Consider the following 20,645-nt stretch of genomic DNA (forward strand, 5'->3'; position numbering starts at 1 on the left):
CATGTTAAGTAAAAATAACTCCAATTCAGAAAAATAAAGTGAACAAAACATGGTCTAATTTATAAACAACTTAAAAAGAATATAAACATATAATTTGATTTGAAAGAGTTTGTCGTGAACTATTATTGTAACACAACTTGCATGGTATTTATTACAAACCTAATTTAGTGAGCGATGAAATATTGACTTGAATAATTCCTCTTGGTATTATCACACACTTATATATGTACGCATTATATTCTTCCTTCGAAATCAAGCCAACCTACATACAATAATAATAATAATCATAATCATAATCTATACACTTGTTTTCTCTTATACACTTATCCATAACACAAATGGCTTCTCTATTGTCTTCCACATCAAAACCTTCCGGCTTTAAGCTTCAATTTTGGTTGCTTTTGACACTAATAGGAGCTGTTACGGCTCAATTATCATCTAACTTCTATTCAAGCTCGTGCCCAAATGCGCTCTCCACAATCCAATCTGCAGTTAAATCTGCTGTGGGGAGTGAGGCTCGCATGGGAGCATCCTTACTTCGGCTTCATTTCCATGACTGCTTTGTTAATGTAAGTAGCAAAGTTTAATTATGTGTTACAAGGATCAATAGTTGATGTTCATGCATAAGATTTCCTTTCATCTAGTTGAGTTTATACTACTATTTGATTAGTTCAACTCTTGAGCTTGAAATAACTCTTTTCTTAATAAAATAAATAATTAAATCTCCATGCATGTCTTCCTTTTAAGCGTATACAAGTATATGATTAATTAAAGTTTTGAGTATCAATAACGTTTGTACAAAAATTCGAATTGTTAGTTGGTTTTGACATGCACACGTACTATATAATACTCCGTAGTTAATTGTAATTATTTACTTGGGTTTAGTAACACTACTGTGCTTTGTTTATACTTTTTATTTGTTTCTTCTATGCAATGAGTTGACTTTCACTTTTGTCAATGAATAATTTCAATCGATAATTTACTTAATTATCAATAAGTAAAATTTACAAAATGTTAATATTTGAGATAAATATACCAAGATCCCACATACTTGTATTTGACTGTGTTTTAACTTTAGTATATATCATTAAAGATGGTTTCCTGATTACAATCTAGTGAATATATAGTGCAAAAAAAGTTGCAACTAATTAAAAAATGAAGTAACACAATAAGATAAAAGATAAAAGGCACAAATCACTACTCGCATAATACATAAAAGCTAGGGTAATACTCATGAATGTTTTTAGTAAGTTTTTAATTAGATTGGTTGCCGTAATTAGCAACACAAGTTAAACAAGACTTGACAAAGAGTAAAGAAAAGAAGTTTGATTTATCTTCTCTCGGTGATTGACAGGGATGTGATGGTTCAATTTTGCTCAATGACACTTCAAACTTTACCGGAGAATTTCAAGTGTTATGAAGTAATAGACACTATTAAATCTCAAGTTGAGAATTTATGTCCCAGGGTTGTATCTTGTGCTGATATTGTAGCGATTGCTGCTAGAGACTCTGTGGTTGAGGTAAGTATCTATTTCAAGTGTTTTCATCAATTAGAAAGAACTCTTAAAATGTTAAAATTAGTTTGATTTAGCAATTTGATTTAATTTATTTCTTTTTCGAATCACAATTATATATTCATCATCAATCTTATTAAACATGAAATTTCCAATTGTTGTTTTTATGTGACACTCTAATATTGTTAGAGATATCTCATATCTCTCCAGTTTCTAATTTTTATTTTTTATTTTTCATTTTTCAGCTTGGTGGACCAAGTTGGACAGTATTGTTAGGAAGAAGAGATTCAACTACAGCAAGCCTTAGCACGGCTAATTCCGATATTCCAGCCCCAACTTTGAATATAAACGAGCTCATCAAGTCTTTTTCAGACAAAGGCTTTACTACCCAAGAAATGGTGGCCTTATTTGGTACTCAATTGCTAAACATCGCCCGCGAATCTCCACATAAAGCCCACAAAATTAGAGTGAATTGTCACTTTTGCCCTCAAAGTAAAAAACACAATTTCTTCTCTCAATTCTCTACTTCCACTTTCTCTCTCTAAAAAACTTTCCGAGCGATGTCGAGGCGGCCCGGCAAGGAAGTGGCGGCACAGGCGGCGGGTGGACAGCGGTTTTCCGGCGAGAAGGTATTTTTTATTAATTTTGTGTTTAAAAATTAAAAAAAAAAAGGTCGGAGGCGGTGGTGGCGCCTAGGCCAGACGCCACCACCACGGCGGCGGCGTCTAGCCCAGACGCCACTACCACGGCGGCGGCGCCTAGGCCAGACGCCGTGACGGTGGCGGTGGCGTCTGGCCCAGGCGCCAGAACCACGGCACCGGCGTCTGGCCTAGGCGCCGCCGCCGTGGTAGTGGCGTCTGGGCTAGACGCCGCCGCCACCGTCACGGCGTCTGGCCTAGGCGCCGCCGCCTTTTTATTTATTTTTTTAATTTTTTTTTGGTTTTAAATTTGAAATTTAATTTTCGAAAATAATTATTTTTTTTTTGATTTTTTTTTAAATTTGTTTTTCTTTTTTTTAATTTTAAATTTTATGTTTCTGATTTTTTTTTTATTTTGTTTTAAATTTTGTTGGTTTTTTTTAAAAAAATTTTATGTTCCTCTTTTTTTTTTTTTTTAATTTTTAATTTTATGTTCTTGTTTATTGTTCTTGTTTTTTTTTTTTTGAATTAGTTTTTTTACTTAAAAAAAATTTTATGTTCCCTTTTTTTTGTTATAAATTTTTTTTAAAATTTTGATGTTCTTCTTTTTTGAAGTTTTTATAATTTTATATTTTTCACTTTGTTTTTTCCAATTTGTTTTTTTTGGGTAATTTTTTTTTTTGCTTTGTTTTTTCCAATTTTTTATTTATTTATTTATTAGGTTATTAATTTTTTTATTTTTAGGTTGTTAATATTTTGTAATGTTTTTAATTTATTTTCCATCATATGTATATTGTTTTATTTATTTATTTTAATTACTTTTTTTATGTTTATATTACATGTTTATATTGCATATTACATGTTTTGTTATTTTGTGTTAGGCATCGTATTTTCGTTCTGGGGCTGGGAAGAGTATGGACATTATGAGAAGTACGATGAACTCAATGGAGAGCTCGGGGCCCAGACACGTTAGATCCCGTGGTATTTCGGCCTCGGCTCGTAGAGAACGGGTGCACTATTCTGAGGATGATGAAGATGATGATGGTGATGAGGAGGAGGAGGAGGAGGATGCAGATGAGGATGTGGACGATCAGAGTGGACCATATGATGATTACGGTCCATTCAGTCAGAGGCTTGATGATGTGTATGAGACGCGTAGGGTAGACGTGCGTAAGGGTAGAGATGGTAGATTTGTTAGTAGATCTGGCACATCATCTGCGTCCACTGTGTCTGCGGTTAGCAGAAAACGGTCGAGGGCCGTTAATGATTCTTGGGTGGTGAGGGGCGAGGTGGCTGGGGGACCTATAGACGGGAGTGTGATTCCTAGCTTTCTAGGACACATCGCTACCCGTATTTGGGAGGACCAAGAGCGGGCTTTGGATAGCGGCATTTTGAAATGCCAAACCCGGGAGAGGACTTGTAACTTCTTGTGTAGTTGGGCTGAGGCTTGGCCGGAGGAGAGCGAGATGGTCGGCCGATTGAGGGCCACTAGAGTGAGCCACCTTCCTGCCACCATGCATGAGAGGATTGACTCGACGCTGATCACGGCTTTCGTTGAGCGATGGCAGCCGGACACGAACTCTTTCCACCTTCCGTTCGGTGAGATGACGATCATGTTGCATGACGTCGAGGCCATCCTTGGGATTCCCGTAGAGGGAAACCGAGCATCTGTTGTCACAGATGCGGATCAGGCAGATTTATTGGCGGAGCTGTTGGCGGTGGATAGGGCTGCGCTGTACACAGCGGCACTTGGTGTGTGGGATCACGGCGGTGTTAAGATCGCAGCAGTTTTGCAGCGATGTTTGCACCCCACTTCACGTAGGACGCAGGACACACAGCTGGCTGCATATGTTTTTCTTCTTCTCGGGTGTACCTTGTTTCCGGATAAGAGCGGAAACAAGCTCAGGCCACGCGACATAGTTGACGCGTGTGAGCCCGACAGAGTAGGCCAGTTTTCTTGGGGGTCGGCTACATTAGCGTACATGTATCGCCAGTTAGGATTCTCGAGCCGGGCTGATGCGGCAGGTATCACTGGATGTATGACGTTGTTACAGACGTGGATATACGAGTATTTCCCGGCGTTTCGACCACACCGCGACCCGGTTCCTATTGGGGATGGCCAGCCACGTGCCTGTGCGTGGAGTCCGCGTGTCGAGAAGAAGTCCATTGACCGCCTGCGATCGATACGGTTATTGCTTGACAGGATGTCCCCATTAGAGGTAAAGTGTTTAAATTATTTCTACTTTTATAGTTTGATGTGTTTATTGTATGAATCTTACTAATTTTAAAAAATGTGCAGGTGAACTGGATGCCTTTCGGCCAGAACCCTAGTAATAGGGTACCCAGGACCCTCTACACGGGACTGATTCAGTATCGTGAGATCGTAGAGGCGTACATGCCGCAGCGCTGTCTTCGCCAGCTTGGATATGTCCAAGTTGTTCCTCCTCCACCAGCATGGCCCAGTAAGGCCGTCCGATCTGCGTCGTTGAAGGAGTACGTCGTCCAATGGCCGGCAAGCATGATTGGCACGTGGGAGCAGTTTCCGATGGTTGCCCGCATATGGATTGAGCAGTTGCAGCGGCCGCCAACTGGGGTGGCTGCCATGTGTGACCAGCACTACATGGAGTGGTACAACCGGCACTCGCACCCGAGGTTGATCAGAGACGTCCACCACGGCGACGACGCCGATGATGATGATGTGCCACCGCCCACTGCCGTGGATGCGGTACGTCTCATAAAACATTTGTAGTTGTGTTTTTTTTCATATAATACGTCTCATAATACGTCGTTATTGAATTTTATGTGTTTTGTTATGTGTAGTGGATGGGAAAGATGACGCAGTTGGGACACAGACTTTTTGAGGAGAGGGACAACATGACGACTGCAACAGGCAGAGCTGTTATTGATGAACTGGAACGGGCCCTTGAGCAGTGGCAGTGGGCGTCACAGAGAGATTATTGATATGTCGGCAGTGCATTTATAAAACATTTTCCTAGTTGTTTGTAAAAGTTAACATTATCTGTTCTTATAATTATTATTTTAAGTTCTTAGAATTTGACATTATATTTTTAGTTTTTATAACTTTTATTTTAAGTTGTAATTAGTGGGCATACGAAAACTAAATACAGGTTCACATTTAAATGGGAAAACTAAATACGAAAATTAGAATCCGAAAATTAAATAAATGGGAAAAACATAGCAATAGCAATATTAGGTCACATAGAAAAGGCAACTAGATTGTTCCACTGCTGCACCCGGTCATGATATAGCGCATCCCAGCCCTCTACGCTTGCTGTACGAATGGTGTACCACGTTGGTATAATCGGTGGGACCGGAAAATCGGGTGACAGGTCCAGTCGGATGAAATGTCTGTATGACGGCCCCAGAAATCCAATAGCAACCTCTCTTACCGGTCTGGTGACGGTCTCACGCGAACACCAAGGCAGAACCGTGGTACACGGATAGTAAGCTCGACCATGCAAACCAAGGCCGAAATGCATCACTGCACACTTGTAGATGTTTGCAACGGCGAAGAGATCAAGGGGCGCGTCGAACCAATGATTTTGACCGCAACGTCCTCCTCCCCACCGGATACGCTGCAGAGACCTATCCAAGTCCTGTCCGTACACGTGGCGATAAACAGCTCGGTTTGAGGCGATTTCACTGTACATCAACTGACGCACTAAACCGTAGTTGTCTTCACCCATCTGAAACACATCAGCCACAACCCGAAATCCACAGTTACCATCTGCAACCACATCATTCCACCCGTCCAGGAACGGCATCATGATGTTAGGGATCCTGTCTTTATAGGGGCAAAGAGACCTCCCTCACAATCGCTGACGATGGCCGATGGCTGAACACTTGGGCCGATGTAATTTCTCAACTTCTCCAACACCCAACGGTAACTCGCAACCGTCTCATCCTTCATAACTGCATAACCAATCAAAAAGTTCTGGTTCGTTGGAGTCATCCCAACCATCTCAACCAGTGGAAACTTATACTTGTTTGTCTTGTACGTTGAATCGATCAGAATCACAGATGGCCAAGACGAAATCATATCAGCACAATCAGGATGCACAAGGAACAAATGAGTCACCTCCGATGTGTCTTCATCAGATTCAAACCAGTACAGGTAACCACGTGCTTGTGCCTGGTGTAGAAGCTGCTGTATAGGGTTCCTTCCCTCTGACCGTTCAAACCTCAATTTATGTCTGACGTTGTAGATGTGTCTTCGGTTTGGCTGGTCTTCAGGAAATTTCTCCAACACAGATGCTAATATTTTAGCAGGCTTCACTTGAGCATCACTCATTTCTTTTACAATTAGTTTCGCAGCAGGACTTAGGCCACTTAACTGTCGATGACCCACTTCATATGCGATCATCTCATGGTTGTGATACCCCCATTTACCGTAACTCTTCACTTCCCAACCGTCACCCCTTTGCTGTTGTCGAACCTTTACTCTGAACTGACACCCACAACCTTTCCGCTTTGTATCAAACCGAATCGCTTGACTGAAATCTCGTTCCTCCCTTTTGCGATAACGGTCGCATCTCAAAATGCGATCCATTCTACCATCCCGTTGAGATTTATGAGTTGCTACTACTAAACAAAAACCTGATCTAATTGCAACCTGTTTCGCCCAATCAACCGCTTGTTGAGCATCTTCGAACAGACCATCGTGTACAAAAATCCCACTATAATCATTTCCGTCTCCACCATAATCCTGCAACAATAACATATAAATATAATCACATAAGAGTAGATTAAATTAATACATTTGACACAACATTAGCACAAAAGCAAAAACAATAATAAATTATAAACAACAAACAAAGAAATAAACAAAAAGTATTCAAAAAAAAAAAAAAAACAAAACACAAAAATAAAAAACATAAACAAAACTTTAGATTAAATAAATAAAAATAAACCAAAAAAATAAAAACAAAAAAAAAACATAAAACGAAAAAAATTGTAAAAAAAAAAATAAAAAATAAATAAATTAAAAACAAAAACAAATTAAAACAATTAAAAACAAAACAAAAAAAAAAACCAAAAAAAAAAAGAAAAAAATTGTAACACAAAAAAAAAAAAATAAACAAATTTTAAATTAAATTAAAAAAAAAAAAAAAAAAAAACAGTGGTGGCGCCTAGCCAGGACGCCGCCACCGTGGCGGTGGCGTCTAGCCAGGACGCCGCCACCGTGGCGGTGGCGCCTGGCCAGGACGCCGCCACCGTGGCGGCGGCGTCTTGGCCAGACGCCACGGCCACGGTGGCGGCGTCCTGGCCAGGCGCCAGAGCCACGGTGGCGGCGTCCTGGCTAGGCGCCACCACTACGGTCACGGCGTCCCGGCAGGACGCCAGCCGCCAATTCGTGGTTTTAGATGGCTTCGTACCTCCTTTTCCGGCGTCAACGGCGTCTCTCCGGTGCATCTACCCGACGTTGAGGGCTCTTCGGTTTCACTCGGCGATCCAGTCCTGCTCCACATTTTTTATGAGTGAAAAATTTTATTTTCGGTAAAAATTAAAACAAGGGCAATAATGTCAACATTTTTAAAAAATGTGGGCTTTATGTAGAAAAACGCGGGCGATGTTTAACAAATCCCATTTGGTAAATAAACAATATAAATAGGGACACGATGTACAAAATAAAATTTAAACAAACGTACATGAATGCATGAGCGCGCATGCATGAACTTAATATTGAATTGAATTAGAATATGCATGCAATGAGCCAATAATGGACATGCATGCATTTTATATTTATATCCTATCATTAAATGTATTCAATGTAGCATTACTAGTAAAATTGTGTTACATTTCAACTAATGTTTTTTTTTTTTTTTTTTTTTCCAATTGTAGGAGCTCATACTATACGGCAAGCAAGATGCACCACATTCAAAACACGTATATATAACGAAACTAATATAAACTCCACATTTGCAACGTCTTTGCAAGCAAATTGTCCTCAAAGTGGAGGAGACAACAACCTTTCGCCCCTTGACAAAACAAGTGCAACAACGTTCGACAATGCCTACTACACCAACTTAATGAGCCAACAAGGTCTTCTTCACTCCGACCAACAATTGTATAATGGAAATGGTACCGGAACCACGGACTCTCAAGTCTCGTCTTATAGCTCGAGTTCTTCAACATTTCTCACTGATTTCTCGGATGCAATGGTGAAGATGGGTAACTTGAGTGTACTTACTGGCACAAACGGAGAAATTAGAACTATTTGCAGCAAAACCAATTGATTTTACTACGTATATATGGTTGAGATTATGAATATTTTTGTACTTATTACAACTATTGCATTTGAATTGTAAGGAAAGTGGATTTTTTTTTCTTTTAATGTATTGTGATATTGATTTCTTTTCCTATTTTTTTTACTTTTGTTTTCGCCTCAATGAATTGTGTATAGTTGCTATGTATTAATGAAATATATTAATTAGTGTGATCTTGAACGATATTTTTTGAATTATCGGTTTTTTTTTTTTTACACAATTAATTGTTCCAAAGTTAGGACAAACACCTAAGTGTAATAGTCTCATTTAGCTATATACATTTTTAATTAAAGAACACGCTAAATACAAGATCGTCTTATAATCAAAGGCCTTGTACTAAGCTATTTATAAAATTGATTGATCGGTCCCCTGAATTGAAAAAATTGCACAACGTTAACGTATAAAATTATACTATCTCCGTTACAGGTTATTTGCAACGATTTGACATAAAACAGAGAGGTAAAATGTCTAATCGTTGCACATAACCTGTAACGGAGGTAGTACTTTGTGTCTTTGTCCATAATATTTATGTTAATACTATTTTGCTTTACAATTAGTATTTACCAAGTGTTTCATACAAATCATATACCATGCATCTTGGTATATACGGATGATATCTTGGATAATACCATTGGTAGGTTATTCCTATTTCTTATTAGTAGCTAAGTATTTCACATACATTGATACATAGTATTTCATATTGTCTTAGTTTACTTGAATACATAGTCTTCCTTAGTTTACAAGAATACACATTTAGTACGAGTAGAATCCTAATTATATAAAGAAGGTTCGTTTAAGTTTAATTTCTTTTGGTAATCCCATATATCCTTAAACATCAAAGAGAGTTGTGATTATATCGAAAATCTTCTCTTTAATCAAGGTTGAAGCATCAGTGTTGGTCTTCCAACAACTAGTTCTAATCTCTCCATTTGTGCCCGTAATAACATCAATGTTTCCCATCTTTATCATTGCATTGGCAAAGTCTCTAAAGAATGTTGAAGAATTTGAACTATAAGACGAGACTATAGAGTCTGTTGATCCAGTACCATTGAACAATTCCTGGTCGGAGTGAAGTAGACCTTGTGAAATCAACAAGTTATTGAAGTAGACATTATCAAACGTCGTTGGGGTTGCGTCGAGTGGCACGGTGTTGTTAGCCCTTGACCCATCCCTAGGGCAAGTTCCTTGTAAAGATGAAGCAAATGTGGGGTTTATGTTGGAGTCTTGTGAGAGGCAATTTTGGAAATTCAAGCATTTTGCAACACCAATAGTGTGAGCTCCTACAATAGATTATCAATAAACAAGATTAATCTATCGATTGAAGTTACTCACTTAATTTTTATATTGAATTTCACGTTATATTAATATGAATGCACAACTTTGATAATTAATATATATATACCCCGTATATGATAATTTACATGTAGAAAAAGTGTTAAATAAAAAAGAGGTATTGAATTAGTCAATAAACCTGATAAAGCAACCAAATCTTGTGGATTAAGTCCTTTGTCAGAGAACATTTTAGTGAGCTCGCTTATATTCATAGTTGGAGCAGGAAGATTGACATTAGCTGCAGTTAAATTTGCTGTGGTTGAATCTCTTCTTCCTAGTAGCACGGTCCAACTTGGTCCACCAAGCTGAATAATAACGAAGCAAAGTAATTATAACTAATACGAGTAATAATAAAATAATACGAGTAATAACAAAATATTCTCATATAATTTGACTTATTTTATTGTTCACATGTTCTTATTTTAACGGTTACTTAATGTAGATTTTTAATTTATTTATCAACTTGCAAAACCTTAAGCGGGGGTAGAACCCTACGTAATACTCTAATAACACTTTTTCATACGAAATTCAGAGTAAGTAACAACAAACATCAAGAAACACTAGTTTCTTTCACCATAATTATATGCAAATGACAGCCATGTACTTCTACGAGTACTTGATTAGTGATTCGTTAGTGATAGGCTTCTACGTAGTTTCATACCACTCATCTCATCAAATGTCCAAATCAAAGTCATTTTATATAGTTGAAAAATTCTCTAACAATTTAATTTCTCTTTACTCAAATGTTATTTGTCCTCTATACATGGCAATTTTCTCTTAAATTATGTTTACCTTAGTTTATTTAACTAGATTAAATCATTCATAAATATTTATAATTTTATGTAAAAATTTTAATACGTTATAAATATAGGTAGTATAAAATTTCTATCAATGATGCCATGGAATATTGATGATATATAGATTTGGGGTCAAATTAAAATATGGTTTACTTAAAATGAGAAGGATTTTATGTGTATATTTTTTGTACTGAATGTGCATATATTTTTGAACTGAATGAGCAAAAAAAAACAAAAAAAGAAAAAGAAAAATAAATTTGACCCCAATCAATGTGCATAAATTTTAAACAGTGCATATTTTTCGATTTTCCAAAAAATTCATATTTTTTTTTTAATTTGAAAATCAATTTTGCATATTTAATGAAAAACTTATGCACAATTCATCATTCTCATTTTTCTAATTTTAGGAAACTTCTTATTGGATCTCAATCCTAATACGTAATATAGTTTTAAGAAATACTAGCTCCGTTTCTACATGCGCGGAGTTTTAGGAGAAATTGGAGAAAGTAATAAAATATGTAGGTAGTATAGTAGGTGGAAGAATAAAAAATTGTAAAAAACCAAAAGTAGTGGAGAGGATTGAAGAAGAGAGAATATAGAATTAATATTATTGGGTCCACCTGGTAGGCGAAATTAATTAAATATTGTAAAAGTTTTTCAAATAAGAAACTAGAGCAAGTAGCTGAAAAAGAAAAATAGAGCAAATATTTAAAAACGGAGAGAGTATTACTCAAGTAGTGAGTATAATACGTATAAAGGTATTACTATGAGTATAAAAATTATTATACCTCAACAACGGAGTCTCTAGCAGCAACTGCTAAAATATCAGCACATGATACAACACCAGCACATATACTCTCAACCCGAGCTGTTATGTTGTCGATCACCTCAAAGCCTCTCACCGAATTAATATTTGGAGTTGCACTTTGTTCTCCAGTAAAATTGGCAGTGTCATTGAGTAAAATCGAACCGTCACAACCCTGTTGCATCCACATAGAGTGCAATTCTTTATGTCAAAATCATTTGACGTATTATTAGACGTAAAAACAAAGAACTTGCATGTAATAATAAACCATAAATTAAAGAAGATGGTGAAAACATTATAAATCACATAACATCATATCAAATGCAAGTTTATATTTGTAGAAAGTGTTCAATTTGTCGAGTGTTGCAATACATTAACAAAGTAATCATGGAAGTGAAGCCGAAGCAAGGATGCTCCCATGCGAGCCTCATTCCTCACAGCAGATTGGATTGTGGATAGTAAATTTGGGCACGAGTTTGAATAGAAATTTGGTGTTAATTGAGCTGAAGCTCCTCCAATGAGTACTAAAAACAAGTAATATTGAAGCTTAAAACAGAAAAACTTGGATCCAAAAGATGATAAGAAAAACTCCATTATATTGGAACTAGGAGAAATTAATAATACTGATTATTGTTTCCTTGAATACAATGATGGGTGGATGGTAGCATGTACTTAAATATATATAGACAATACAAAGTGGAGTATAAAGTAGGGCTGAGCAAAACTATCCAAAGATCTAAGGGCCTGTTCGCTTCAGCTTAATTTCATTTCAGTTTAGTTCAGTTTCAAAAAGCTCAGTTTAGTTCAGTTTCAATTAGTTTAATTCAGTTCAGTTTAGTTCTTAATTTCCTTCTTCTTATAAAATATTCATTTAAGCTATATTCAATTCAATTCAGTTTAGTTAAGCTCCAATAAGTTCAGTTCAGTTCAATTCAGCTCCAAATAGTTCAGTTCAGCTCAGTTCAGTAAATGTGAACAAGCCCTAAAAATATGAAGATCCGATTTTGATATTTTAGGATATCGGATCGGATATACTAATTTCAAATCTGATATCCGATCCTAAATTTTTGGATATTGGACATCTATTTAGATACCAACTTTTGGATTTTCAGATATCTTGATAATATCCTCAATATTTTTAATTGAGGACATCAGATAACAGATATCCAATTTAAATATCCTTATTTCGGATAACGAATAACCGATCCAAAAATCTAGGTGTTATTGTACATGTAATTTCCTTAAAACAATTCTCAATTAAAAATTATTATATAATATTTCGGATACATGATATTCGGTATATCTGATCAAAAAATTTTCTAAATGGATTCAAACATTATTAGATATCCCAAATTTCGTATATCTGGTCCGAAATCCTCGTGCTCACCCTTACTACTCCTTCCATGTTTTGTTTTTAAGTGTTACACTTTGATTTTTTTCATATTCACATAATAGTTTTGACTTAGGGTTTGTTCACTTCAGCTTAATTTCAGTTCAGTTCAGCTCCAATCATCAGTTTAGTTCAGTTTAGTTCACTCGGCAGAAGGTGTTTGGCTGGAAACTATTACATGATGCTCTTCCGATGGCATCTCTTCTGCATTATCGTGGTTGTTCGGTTGACCCGATATGTGCCTTTTGCCATCAGGAATGGGAGGAGGTGTCGCACACTTTTAGAGACTGTCTTGTTGTGAGATCTTTATGGTAGTCGGGAGCATTGGGGATTTGTTGGGATCTTTGGTTGTTCCCTCAGTTTGGGGATTGGCTGGCTGACACCGTTTCTCAGTTCTATTCTCATAAATTTTGGAAGGGTATTATGTCTTTATTTGCTCTTCTTTGGGTTATTTGGCTTTCCCGGAACCAGTTAAGGTTCAGACATGCAGTTTACTCGCCTAGGACAATTGAAGTTCTGGCCGAGGATTGGTTCCACCGTTGTGTCCAGTCTTAGGAATGGAAGAAATCTGTATTGGGGTCCTGCTCGTCTAGTTCGCCTGTGCTTTTAGGTAATCCTTGGTTGTGTTTGAGGGGTTTACCTAGCTGGCGTATGCCCCACGGTTTGTTTGATTGTCGATGGAGCTTGGGATTGCTCCACTTGTAGGCTGGGGCAGGTTGGGTTATTCGTGACCTTTATTCTTCGGAGATTTTGGGTGGAGGTAGTAGGACTTCTTTATCTGGATCGGCATTACAGTCTGAGCTACAAGCTTGTTTATGGGGACTTCAGGCTGTGGTTCGCAAAGGATTCTTAAAGATTCAGATTCATTCTGATTGTGCGCCCCTTCTCTCTTTGCTTCCGGATTCAGGTCCAATGGACATTTCGGTTTGGTGGCTCACTCTAGAATTGCGTGCGGTTGTTAAATCTTTTTTGGTGTGTCAAATTCGTAAGGTTCTCGGTCCTGGTTGCGCTAGGCGACGACAATTGCCATTTTTTTAGTTTTAGTTTGTTTCTTTCTGTTGCAGTGTGTTTTTCTTTGATAGCTCTTTTGTCAAAAAAAAAAAAAAAAAATAGTATGTGGACAATTCGATCGCAATATGATGATGCACGTACAATTTGGAGTATTTTCATTGATTGTCCTATTTAAATATCTGATTTGTTAGTTTGCTCAATCATTCAGACGTTTGCTCTGGTTCACATTGTTATGCTAGAATTATATTACATCAAAGTGGTTTATTGTTAAGGATGGGCTTTATAAATTTAGGTAGGTACCCAAGATTTACGGGTCAAATCATACGACACTTAGATACTTTGTATACTACTATGTTAATTAATCAAGGCATCCAAACAATAGTTTAGATACATTGTTTATTAAATTTTGATGTGCATATATAACAATATAGCATCAATTCATTTCAAAATATTAATTGTTCAAGTGAATAAGATTGGGTTTTTTTTTCTTATCACAAATGGTCAATGTTAGAGAATGAACATAGCTGAAAAAATCTTATAGTCAAAAGTTACAATAGTTCAAGATCAGAAGAGTATTGCTCATTACAAAAATACAAAGTATCTATGTATATATGGAGTATATATGAACTTGTACTTATGGCGTCGCACCATTAGTTTTAGAATTTAATATAAACTCGGGTTTATATGTGAATTATTTTTCATTTATATTAAAATTATTAAATTTTTATATCTGTACTCATTTTAAATTAGGTTCTTCTGGATCTTATGCATAATGCATTTTCTTTTACTAATTTTTTATACGATTAATTAGTTACGTTGGTTACACGCTTACACATTGTCGGATCTATATAGGTTATTAGGTTGTATATAAGCTATATTTAAGACAAACAGATCAACAGAATGATGACATTTAAAACTTATATGTTGTCTATTATCACATTTGCCAACATACAATTTTAACAATTAGTACATCTAATTATCGACATTGTATATTATAAAAAGCGGGTACAAATAATAGTTAATTAGATCGAAATGATTCAAACATGATTCCATATGATCAATACTCCCTCCTTTTTTTGAAGTGTCATATTGGGAGTTTTGGCACTATTATCGTTAAGCCTACTTTGACCAATGTTTGTGAATTATACATAAGAAAAAAAAATATCATGTAGATACTTGTTGGAATCATCTCAATGAGTAGATTATTAATCTTCTATTATTTTAAATTATACTTATTGATAGTTAAAGATATTATTATTGGTTAAAGTTTTTATATATGTGTGTGACGTCACAAAAGCTAATCAAACTATAGTTTGTAAACACACTAAGGGGCCGTTTGGTTCACACGGGGTAAATGGAATGGAATAAACAAAGGGAATCGAAGAGAGTGGAATGAAACCCTTTCTTTATACTATGTTGTTTGTTTTTAAAAATCAAAGGCATGGGAATGAGGGGTTGTGCATTGGTGGTAGTGACTTCTCCAACCACTCAACCGCCCAACCACCACCTCACCGCTCGTTGTCGTACCTCCTCCACCATCGCCGCCTGTCGCTACACCTTCCCCACCTCTCGCCGCCCAGAAAACCACCTTCCTCCGCCCACGAAAACCTTCCCCCCGCCCACGAAAAACCCTAGAAACCCAGGCCATCCTCGTCCCCTTAAAACCGTCGGCCGTCACCTCCCTTATTCTCGAAACCCTAACAGCTAGGGTTTCGAGGGTAGGGGAGGTGACGGCTGACGGTTTTAAGTGGACGAGGATGGGTTTTTCGTAGGTGAGTTAAGTTTTTTCGGGAAGGGAGAATTCTTTAGAGGGAGGTACGACGAGTTTTGATTTGGAGATGGGAAGGTGCGGCATCTGCCGGCGAGGATTGGGCGAGCTCCGGCGACACCCGACGAGGACTAGGCGAGCTCCGGCGAGGTGGTTGTGCGGTGGGGGTAAGTGGGTAAGGTAGTGGCTGGTGTGTGTAGTGGTGGCTTAGGAAAGGGAATGGAAAAGGCTAGAGGGGTGGGGAATCAAGATAGAAGGATTTTGGGTAAAGTCAAAAATAAAAATGGGTAAAGCGAATGAAAAAAAATGACAAACAAACATCAACAAAGGGAATGAGGCATATTCATTCCCTTTCCCTTTGATTATTAACCCCAACCAAACGGCCCCTAAATAGTGCAATAGTCAAAATATATTAACTAAAAATGCAAAGGAAGTATACAGTAAGTTATCCATATATAAAACTCAAAACCGTTACAAGATTTTTCATATATTCCTTAGTTCATTAAAATATTAAGAACATACTAGATCACAAAACACACAATGCATTTATTTTTCCTTAGCATACAATACCTTACATATTAAATATAGTTGTGATTAGATCAATAATCTTAGTGTCAATCAAGTTCAAACCAGCTGAGTTTGGCTTCCTACAATTTGTTCTTATTTCTCCACTTGTACCTGTAAGAACACTCATGTTACCCATCTTTATCATAGCATTGGAGAAATCCCTAAAGAATGCCGTCGAATTTGAACTATAAGCCGAGACTTGATTATCCGTGGTTCCAGTAGTATTACCACTCCACAATTCTTGGTCCGAGTGAAGAAGACCCTTTAGGCTTAACAAGTCGTTGAAGTAGGCATTGTCGAACGTGTTCGGGGTAGTATCGAGTGGTGAAGTGTTGTTGTCACCTCCGGTCTGAGGACAATTTGATTGTAGAGATGTGGCGAATGTGGAATTTATGTTAGTATCGTTATAGATACGTGGTCGGAATGTAGTGCATCTTGCTTGCCCTATAGTATGTGCACCTGCAATACATGAACGTACAATGTCTTAATATAACATACGTAATTATATGTCACTATGAATATAAAAAGTTTATTTATTTATGTTATTTGACAACAGCTGAATATATATGATATGTAACAATATGTCACTATGTATATATATATGAAAAGTTTATCTCAGTACCATATATATGTTTATTGAACGTTGTGAGATTTTAAATATCACTTTCATCTTACAATAAACTATTTTTAACGTGTATGTGGCCGAGCCAAACTATTGAGTACGTACATACCTGACAAAGCAACCAACTCTTGGGCATTAAAGCCATGGTTGGAAAACAAAGTAATAAGTCGGGAAAGATTGAAAGTAGGAGCAGGAAGACTGGAATTAGCTGCACTCATATTTGCTGTTGTGGAATCTCTTCTTCCAAGTAACACGGTATAATTTTGTCCACCAAGCTAAATTATGGAACAAAAATTGAAAAATTATTGCAAGTACACATGCATTCCTTCTAATGTAAGTCTTAGAAAGTAAAAGTAAAAAAGCAAAAACATAATCTAAACCTTAAATTTCATCAATTATGATATTTAAAAATTGATATTGCTTCTATTGAAACAAATCTATATACTTTTTTTGTTTTATTTTATTTATTCACAACATTTTCACATTTATTACTATTAAGGTCGAACTGTAAACAAGTGAGATTTTACTAGATTTATTTATCTAAATATATATTTTTATATTATTAATTTTTATTTTTATAATCATAATTAAAGTATATAATAGTTAAAGTTACAAATCATAAAAAACAAGCATGAAAATCAAATGTACTATTGTAATTAGCAGGTATATAAATCAAAGTATATGATTAAAGTGGAGAATTAAAGAGGAGAGTGTTGCTTGAGTATATATGGTCAAATTGAAAAAAGCTAAAATAATTATTAGTATATTATGGGGGAAGTTTTTTTTTTTTTTTTTTTTTAAACTACATTAGCTTTATTTATTTATTTATCACTTTATCACAAGATAAACAGAGTTCGAATTCTAGCTTTATAGTGTTGTTTGTTTTTTTTTTTTTTTTTTTTAGTGTTGTTTGTTTAATGATACGTCAATATATTACTCGTTAAGCCATCTTTTTACAACTATTTAGCTATAATTAGCCTTCTGGCCCGTTTTATGCACGGGTTATTACTTAGAATGTTTTCCTTGTAATATGTTGCTTATTTGTGTTATATGAGTCAACATTGTTTATTATACTTTATATAATGTGGACTAATTAGCTCAACCTTTTTTTTTTTTTTTTTTTTTTTTTTTTACTATTACTTTATTTTAAGTTTAGGAGATGAAAAGACTACGACTTTATTTTGGTGTAGTTGAAACACTTAATTTCCCTACTTAAATTTGCAAGTTACAGAATGCATAAAGACATGAACTTTATTTTTTTTATAAAGAAGGTAGTATGTAGCATATGAGTGATTTGTGGTGACATGTGGCATATAAGTAATGTGTGGTTTGTGATTTTAACTACGAAGTATAGATAGATAGATAATGTATTCATTCCTTTCATTTTATATGTTACCTCTGGTTCGTATTATATGCAACTTTGAAATTTTTTATATCTCACAAATAATCCACCAAAGTTGCATATAATACGAACCGGAGGTAGTAACACTCTTCAAGAGAACTACTTGTCATGTAAACTTTATTTTTACTATTCACGCCCTAGCTATTACTAAATATTACTCTTCTGCCCTTCTTTTAACACGAAAATAATTAAAGAAAAAAAAAAATAACACACGGAAATTACATGTGTTTTTCCATTATGAAGTCACCTTCATAAACACCTACTCCAAAAGATTTTTAAACTTTATATTAGATGATTAATTACTTTAAAATGTGTAACCATGTGAATAGATGACTTCTCGTGATTATTAACTTTATATCTTATTACTACTGTTCTATACATGAGATTTGACAAGTTTGGTGGATGTCCATAGGTTCATGTGTCATATTAATTGATTGACATGAAAAGTAAGGAAATTTAATTTAATCCCAAGAAGACTTAAAAACTTTATTTATATCAGTTTGATGGAGACGTAATTTTGACCATTAATATCTTTAATTATTAATTAGTAAAAATGATAACAAAATTATATTCCATATTTTGAAACTAGACATTATTATGACGTATCGATCTAATGATATATTATATTATAACATTTATTTATTTTATAGACTTGAAAAAATCAAGTCAATCATGGTATGTTAATAGTGCAAAAATTAAAAGAATGCATTTAAAAAAAAAAACGGAGGGAGTAGCATTGTTACCGCAACCACAGAATCTCTAGCAGCAACTGCTAATATATCAGCACAAGATACAACACCGGCGCATACATTCTCAACTTGTGATTTAATGGTATCAATCACTTCAAAACCCCTAACTGAATTTAGATTTGGAACCGCTGTTTTCTCACCAGTGAAATTTGCTGTGTCATCGAGTAAAATGGAACCATCACATCCCTGTTCGTCCACATAAAGTATAATTTGTCAAATAGTTTGATATATGCAATTAAGCTTAATCCAAACTAATAATAAGTAATTCTCTTCCAATTAAAAAATAAAATTTGGACGGTTAATGCACAAACGATAGCTAGTCATATCAAGAATACTATTTAGTTTGGTGTGTTGACACAAATTTAGTTGTTAGTATTATTAAAAAGAGAAAATATATAAATAAATATTTTTTAGAAATATAAATGTCTAAATACTTTTTAAATATTTCAAATATACAAGTAGTTAATTAATTAGTTAATTAGTTATATATATATATATATATATATATGTTTGAAGTACAAAATGGTGAAAATAGTATGGGGGTGACAATCTATGCTATGTTAAAATATATAGCTGTATTTAGGGGTGACATGTTACGCGCATTGAGATGACTATTTATTGGTAACATGGTAAAGGTATAAAATGATTATAGTAGGATCACTTTACGTTTCATATGCAACAATTCTTTTTGGTTTTTACTACCTATATAAACATGTTCGATGCGACAAGTAGATTAGGTTGCTATAAGCATATTTGAATATGTAGATTTTTTTCAACTTTTTCAATCAATAATGTTGATAATAATGGTATAAACCAATACACCAATTCAAATCGTTAATAAAACCATTGACCTCAAAATCGGTCATGATGAAATTGGACCGACAAAGATGAGCAAACGCAAACTTGTTGAACATTCCTCTAAATTAACTAAACTTGCATGAAATGATCAACTAATTCAAGAACATTATTAAAGGGTATTACAAGCATACATGCTAGAAAATAATATGATCAAAGCATTCAAGTGTGACTTACATTTACAAAGCAATCATGGAAATGAAGCCGGAGTAAGGATGCTCCCATGCGAGTCTCATTATTTATAGCAGATTGAACAGCAGATTGGATTGTGGAAAGTGCATTTGGGCATGAGCTTGAATAGAAATTTGGTGATAATTGAGCTGAAGCTACACCAATTAATAGCCAAAACAAGCAATATTGTAGTTTTGAATTGAAGAACTTTGAACTAGATGTTGATAAAAAGGAAGTCATTTCTGCTATGGCTTAATGAGCCTAGACACTGTTTTTGAATAAGAGGGAGGTGGAGGATTGTAAGGAAAGCAAAGGACTTAATTTATAGCATGATAGCATCTAGTCCAATCCAAATTAAAGTGTGAACAATTTGAGTAAATTAAATATTCTAAGAAGAATGTTAGGTTGGGCCCAAATTCCAAGCAGAACATATTTGTAGAAGTGGACAAAATGAAATGTACTGTCATGGATAAAATCATTAATTAATAGGGAGTAGTTAGATTTTCTTTTTCTTAATTACATTTCAACTTTAAACTTAGGCCCTATGATATTTCATTAAGGTGTGTCTTAATTTGAAATAGCTAACAAGAAATATAATACTACTTGTATTAATACATAGGATGGAAGTATATCTTTTGAGCTATGCTAAGACTTTAATTAGCTAAGCTATGATCTCTATTTTGTTTAGATGCAACAATTTGACTTTGACAATATTTGTATGTTTTATTTTGTTCATA

The 20,645-nt window shown here is 35.3% G+C and overlaps 2 protein-coding genes and 1 pseudogene across 2 annotated transcripts; 2 read left to right on the top strand and 1 right to left on the bottom strand.

The window, feature by feature from the left end:
- Positions 1-273: 273 nt before the first annotated feature.
- Positions 274-8,853, top strand: LOC110690631 (annotated as a pseudogene).
- LOC110690629 (protein MAIN-LIKE 1-like) lies at positions 2,016-5,215 on the top strand. The gene is made up of 4 exons (XM_021867477.1): positions 2,016-2,143; positions 3,034-4,371; positions 4,452-4,877; positions 4,973-5,215. Exons 1-4 carry the CDS (start codon positions 2,075-2,077, stop codon positions 5,111-5,113), a joined length of 1,974 nt encoding a protein of 657 aa, XP_021723169.1. The 5' UTR covers positions 2,016-2,074; the 3' UTR covers positions 5,114-5,215.
- Positions 8,854-9,267: 414 nt separating the features above from the next.
- On the bottom strand, positions 9,268-20,295 carry LOC110690628. The gene is made up of 8 exons (XM_021867476.1): positions 19,915-20,295; positions 18,877-19,068; positions 16,841-17,006; positions 16,118-16,568; positions 11,746-11,977; positions 11,357-11,548; positions 9,911-10,076; positions 9,268-9,719 (listed from the first exon to the last, which is right to left on the bottom strand). The coding sequence occupies exons 1-8, from the start codon at positions 20,146-20,148 to the stop codon at positions 9,268-9,270; spliced, it is 2,085 nt and encodes a 694-aa protein (XP_021723168.1). The 5' UTR covers positions 20,149-20,295.
- Positions 20,296-20,645: the final 350 nt, after the last annotated feature.

This window comes from Chenopodium quinoa, unplaced genomic scaffold (genome assembly GCF_001683475.1).
Source record: "Chenopodium quinoa cultivar QQ74 unplaced genomic scaffold, ASM168347v1, whole genome shotgun sequence".
Classification (NCBI taxonomy): Eukaryota; Viridiplantae; Streptophyta; class Magnoliopsida; order Caryophyllales; family Amaranthaceae; genus Chenopodium; species Chenopodium quinoa.

What these genes read in the sequence shown, in the direction of transcription:
- LOC110690628 (XM_021867476.1), bottom strand. Translation starts at nt 20,148, where the DNA reads ATGACTTCCTTTTTATCAACATCTAGTTCAAAGTTCTTCAATTCAAAA. An exon ending in CTAGAGATTCTGTGGTTGCG is followed by an intron (nt 17,007 to 18,876) that starts GTAACAATGCTA and finishes TCCATAATTTAG; the next exon opens with CTTGGTGGACAAAATTATAC. An exon ending in AGAGTTGGTTGCTTTGTCAG is followed by an intron (nt 16,569 to 16,840) that starts GTATGTACGTAC and finishes CATGTATTGCAG; the next exon opens with GTGCACATACTATAGGGCAA.
- LOC110690629 (XM_021867477.1), top strand. Translation starts at nt 2,075, where the DNA reads ATGTCGAGGCGGCCCGGCAAGGAAGTGGCGGCACAGGCGGCGGGTGGA. An exon ending in ACAGGATGTCCCCATTAGAG is followed by an intron (nt 4,372 to 4,451) that starts GTAAAGTGTTTA and finishes AAAAATGTGCAG; the next exon opens with GTGAACTGGATGCCTTTCGG. An exon ending in CGCCCACTGCCGTGGATGCG is followed by an intron (nt 4,878 to 4,972) that starts GTACGTCTCATA and finishes TGTTATGTGTAG; the next exon opens with TGGATGGGAAAGATGACGCA.